Consider the following 5,936-nt stretch of genomic DNA (forward strand, 5'->3'; position numbering starts at 1 on the left):
TATATATATATATATTTTTCTACTCAAGGTAAGTAAGTGGAGGCTGATGATCTTTATTGAAAGGTAACCTGATCACCATGTTTGCAGAGTACCAAAGGGTTCTCTGGTGTTTTGAAATAGTTGCTATGCTTCCTAGGCTACAATGCAGGAAAAAGGGAGGAGGATTTTTTGGGAAGAAAGAAATAGGTGATTAGAGTTTCCAAGCAAGTGGAGAATTTATCTGATCGGAAGCAGAATAACCCTGTAACCTGTAACCTGGCTTTGTTGTTAGAGAGAGCTGGCATGGAGTGCTAGCTCCATCCTTCCTTGCTGAGTAACTTTGAGCAAGCATCGGAATCTGTCTAAACCTCAACTTGCTCAACCTGTAAATGGAGTTAGACATACAATCTCATAGGGTTGTTGCAGAAATGAATGAAAATAAATTCATGTAACAAGCTTGGCATAGTCCCTGACATAAAGTAAAACTCTATAAACACTTTCTGTTTTTAGTTCTCTATGACTCTGAGTTTTGTATATTGTCAAATGTCTTTATTTGGAAAAAAATATCTTACTATTTCCCTTGTCTGTATTTGAAGGATTTTTTTATTTCTTCACTGGATCTTCACAGTTGGAGTTTGACCCAAATGCAAAGAAAGTGACACACACTTTTAAGAGTAACAGCTGGCTTAATTGTTGAGAGAGATAATGTAGAAGGCACAATATGGGAACTTTAAATGAAGCTGATAATTCTTCACCTAAGTCTCTGTGAATTGAAATGGGTTTGTTTTCTCCTGCCTGTGCTGTGACTCAAGTCATACTCAAGGGAACTTGAGCGTGAACTCTGTATCTTGCCGGTCATCTTTACATTATTACAGGGCATTCAAATGGGCTGCTGCTTAGCTAGCACCTTGTCATGTGGAGTGATCTTTCCCAAGAGAAGGGGAAGCAGTCATGTGCAACAGACAAGTGACTGTATCTATGTAGATTATTTGCTTATTTAATAAAGATGATTTGTCAGTTATTTTATCTTATTGTTGTGTTTGTTTCAAGGGCAAGTTGTTCTCACAATTTGGGCACATTATGGGCTGAGCATGATCAGTCAGTAGACTAGAGTCTCCATGGCTTGGGGTTCACAATGGGTTCCAGAACTGCAGAGAATCTACAACTTGCCCTCCTCATGAACCCTGCAAACGGGATGCTTATTTCTACCACCTCGACATTTGATGTGTCCTGATATACCTAAGGCAAAAAATCGAGAGGGATCATGACATTGTAGAGTAGGCTCTAGGAAAAACTGTGAAGGGAATCCTGTACTCATAGCAAATTGCCTCATTTGCACACCTCATTTTACAGGATGAGGAAATCAAACTTGTTTTTGATCTTTTCCTTTTACTTATAAATTCCCTCAGTGCAGGTCCCTCCTCTGACCTAGCAAGCAAACTTCCTCATATCTACCCTGTTCACACGTTCAAATATACTCTTGTACTCATTTTGTATCTGCCTGTGCCTGGAGGTAAATGCCCATTGGTAAATGACGATTCTAACATTGGTTTATCATCCATAACTAATGTCTCTAGCACAATGCCTGGTATATGATAAGAGCTCATTCCCTTTTTAACTTATCCATTCATCTGAAAGTAATTTACAAATCATATTCCCTGTGCCAGGCATTATGCTTGGTTGCAGGCATAAGAATCTGAAAATAATGGACACAACCCCCTGCCCTCATTGAGATTATAATCCAGCAGAAGGAATACATGCAGATAACCACAAATATGAATATGCAATTGTAAATTTCATAAGAGTTATAAAGGGAAAAAATAATAGGAGGATCTACTTTGAACCAGACGGTTTCAGAAGAACTTTACAGGGAATGGCATTGAAGAATGTTTTGAAAGGGGGTGTGGAGACTAAGTGGGGAGATGATGGCTTGGACCACATGGGCACACTGGAGAGTTAGGGATGACAGTATAATATATGGATAGGAGATAGATAACAGGACTCGGTGATGGATTAGATATGCAGTTCGATAGAAAAGGAAATGTTCAGAGTAATTCCTAGGTAGCTTGCTTGAGCATAAGAGCTGATGGTGACGGCATTTACCGAGATGGGGAAACACTCGGAGAGAAGAAGGTTTGTGAAAGAAAGGCAAGAGTTGGGATTAATTTTTTATGTTTGCCCATTTTTGAAAAGTGTTAGAGAAATTCAAGCACCCATGAGCTAAAGGCATCTGAAATGCAAAAGAGAGGATATATATACACACACACACATATGTATATATTTTTATTTCTTTCTGTACATATATGTATATACACACATATATATGAAACATATATGTATATGGAAGGTTTCAACATTGAGGTTATTCTTAAAGCCAGAAGTATGGGAGAGATCATATGCAGAGAGTTTAAGATAAAACTAATGAATAGCAACATTTGGTCAAAATTTACAGCATTTCTTTATTTTTAAAATTACCTCATTTTATTTATTTCTAATAGGTAATACCTTAGCCACAACACGAAATCCAAAAGTTAAAAGACATTATGCAATATAAACAATTTTCCTCCCACCCGTGTTTCCAACATCTAACTCCTTTTCTCAGAGGTAACCAAGCAGATCTTTCTTGAATCCTTCCAGAGCTATCTTATGCATACCAAGCATTAATATAATCTTTCAAAATAGAAATGCTACCATGCAAAGTTACACTGTCTTGCTCTTTGATTTCTTTCACTTAACATATCTTGGCAGCTATTCCACATTAGTACATGTAGAATTGCTTTATTCAATCTTTTTTTTTCTTTAGGTGCACTTAATACCAAGAATACAATACAAAAGGCCCAAGTACAGTGAAAAAACACATTTGTCCATTGACACCAATGATAATGCTCTTTTAGCACATGCCTGCTGAATGGAATGGGGATTTAATAAAGTTCACTCCTGAAAAAAATAACCCAGTGAGTCTCATCACAGCCAACATCCTTAAGCAATCTGGTTGTGAAATGAACATTTATAATGCTTCAAACAGCTTAAACCTGAAGTTTGATACCACATCTTCATGTTTGCTCAGTTCTCAATAAGATTATCTACAGTATTTACAACCATTCAAAGGCAAACAGTAAAACCACATTCATTTAAGACTCAGCAATTCCCATAAATATGTATAGTTATTATGTATCAATAAAAAAGAATCAAGTAATATAGAGCCTCAAACTAAATGGTTAAATATATGAACTACTTATGCTGACAACTAATATTTGATTTTCTGTGACTATTTAAGGTTGGTTTTTAGCAAATAATCCCTTTAAAGGCAAAATTTGCCCCATTTGAGGTTTGACCCAGCAGTTCAACAATGATGAAGTCCACAGTCTTACTGGCAAAACCAATATGTTGAAAAGTCCTCATTTAACGTCTGGATAAGTTATTGGAAACTATGATTTTAAGCAAAGGAATGCATAAGGAAACCATTTTTCCCGTAGGCTAATTGATATAAAGAAGAGGTAAATTTCTATGGCATATTTCTAAGTCACAAAAACATCACCAAACTTCTAAATAAAGACCAAAACATTTCTAAATAGTAAACACTGTAGGCCCAGCATGGTGGCTGACGCCTGTAATCTCAGCACCTCAGGAGGCCAAGACGGGCAGATCACTTGAGGTCAGGAGTTCAAGACAAGCCTGGCCAACATGGTGAAACCCTGTTCCTACTAAAAACACAAAAATTAGCAAGATGTGGTGGCATATACCTGTAATCCCAGCTACTCAGGAGGCTGAGGCAGGAAAATCGCTTGAACCAGGGAGGCAGAGGCTGCAGGGAGCCGAGATCGCACCACTGCACTCCAGCCTGGGTGACAAAGTGAGACTCTGTCTCAAAAAAAAAAAAAAAAAAGTAAACATTGAAATAAATGCAAGTTATGCATACATTTAAGAAAATGAATAAAAAACAAGTAAGATAATTATTTACCCTCTTGTTCCAGGTCAGAGTGTCGAGTGGCTGGAGCCCATCTTGGCAGCTCAGGCCAGCCCTGGATAGGAGGCCGTTCCATCATCACAGGGCACGCTCACACCCACTCACACTTGCCAGACTGCGACCATGTGAGCCTCACGTGCACAGCTGTGGGATGTGGGAGGAAACCAAGTACCCAGAGAAAATCTGCACAGACACAGGGAGAACTTGAAAACGCCCCACAGACCACGGCCCTGACCGGAAATTGTTTTTTTTTTCTCTTTGACATCATAACTAACCCATGTTATTTGAGGACCTGCCGTTTAGAGTTTCTAAGTCACTGTGCTCAAGGGTAAGAGTAATGCATAGTACATTTTCCATTTTACTGGAATTTATGTTCAATTCATGATTTAAAGCCTCCAGGTTTTCATTTCTCCAAACTGTCCTAAGACATTGTTTGCCTTAGGACCTTGTTTCTCCCTCTATTTTCTTCAAATAGAAATATTTCTCAATTATCTACATGTTCCCAAAGAGGAATTCTTCAGAGGTGGCCGCTTCTTTGGGATAGTGCAAGTCTACCAGGCCTCTGAAGCAAGAGGGATGGGGAGGGAAAGAACTGAAGTGCAAGGTTCATTGGTAAGTTTCACATTAGCCATTAGGAGCTGGAGAGTATAAGAATGCACACGTATGTTTACTGCGGAACTATTCACAATAGCAAAGACTTGGAACCAACCCAAATGCCTATCAATGATAGACTGCATTAAGAAAATGTGGCACATATACACCATGGAATACTATGCAGCCATAAAAAAGGATGAGTTCATGTCATTTGTAGGGACACGGATGCAGCTGGAAACCATCATTCTCAGCAAACTATTGCAAGAACAAAAAACCAAACATCACATGTTCTCACTCATAGGTGGGAATTGAACAATGAGAACACTTGGACACAGGAAGGGGAACATCATACACCGGGGCCTGCCGGGGGGTGCGGGGAGGAAGGAGGGATAGTATTAGGAGATATAGTAAATGACGAGTTGACGGGTGCAGCACACCAACATGGCACATGTATATATATGTAACAAACCTGCACGTTGTGCACATGTACCCTAGAACTTAAAGTATAATAATAATAATAATAATAAAAAGTGGCTCTTTTTCTTTCCTCTCAAAAAGTCTGAGTGTTGGTGTAGAAACGAGTACTTGGCTGTCCCCCCAGGGACTTTCTAGTTGTGGGACTGTCAGGGAAACCTCGACTGAGAATATGACTGGAGAGTTTACCTACCAGGCGTAAACTTCCAGGCACTCTGTTCATTTTGGGCTTTTTCCAGTTTGTCTTCAGTCAGGGCCAGATCACCTTTCATTTTTAGGAAAACAAGTTGATGACTCGGTCAACCGTTGTTGATCCGGCTAAGCTGGGCCACTAGATTTGCTGGAGGTACTATATTCGGGTAGGGCGCCTAGCATATCCTGCCTCTTGTCTGCTAGTCGCATCACAAGGATGTTTTCCCCGCGCAGACTCTTGCTGCTGTTGCTTTAGTTTTCACTGAGGTTAAGGTCAGCGTTCTTGCCTCCAAAGCTTGCGCATGTGTTTCATATTGTTTCCATTTTAGAATTCATTCATCTCGGACCATCCGTTTCAAGTCTGTTTCCCCTTTGGGGAAGAGGGTTTTTTCTTGGTCATCTCGAATTCGAAGAGTCGCCTCCCAGATGCGGCCGTGGTGATCCACCGCCAGCCCCACCAGGGAGGAAAGGAGAGGGGGCAGGTCGCCAGCGGAGCCGGATTCGTTGTAGCTCGCCCTGGCTCTTCCCCGGAGTCTGGCGCCCCTCCGCGGCCACGGGACTCTGTGAGCTCCTGCTTATTGCACCAGCTGCGCTCAAAGGAAGGCATACGTAGCTTATTCAGTCCCCTCTTGGTGATTGAATAAATACATTTATACATTAAATAAATGCAAAAACCAAAGAAATGAAATGTTAAAATAACAAAAACATTAATTTGAAATAAGTGTAAATA

The 5,936-nt window shown here is 40.0% G+C and overlaps 1 protein-coding gene across 1 annotated transcript in view; it reads left to right on the forward strand.

The window, feature by feature from the left end:
- MMP3 (matrix metallopeptidase 3) overlaps positions 1-1,000 on the forward strand; it is a 9,294-nt gene extending 8,294 nt beyond the window's left edge. The window contains exon 10 of the mRNA XM_017850098.1: positions 576-1,000. Coding sequence (XP_017705587.1) covers positions 576-676 — 101 coding nt within the window. The 3' untranslated portion in view covers positions 677-1,000. The remainder of the gene's footprint in view (positions 1-575) is intronic.
- Positions 1,001-5,936: the final 4,936 nt, after the last annotated feature.

Source organism: Rhinopithecus bieti, unplaced genomic scaffold (genome assembly GCF_001698545.2).
Source record: "Rhinopithecus bieti isolate Rb0 unplaced genomic scaffold, ASM169854v2 scaffold_33302, whole genome shotgun sequence".
Classification (NCBI taxonomy): Eukaryota; Metazoa; Chordata; class Mammalia; order Primates; family Cercopithecidae; genus Rhinopithecus; species Rhinopithecus bieti.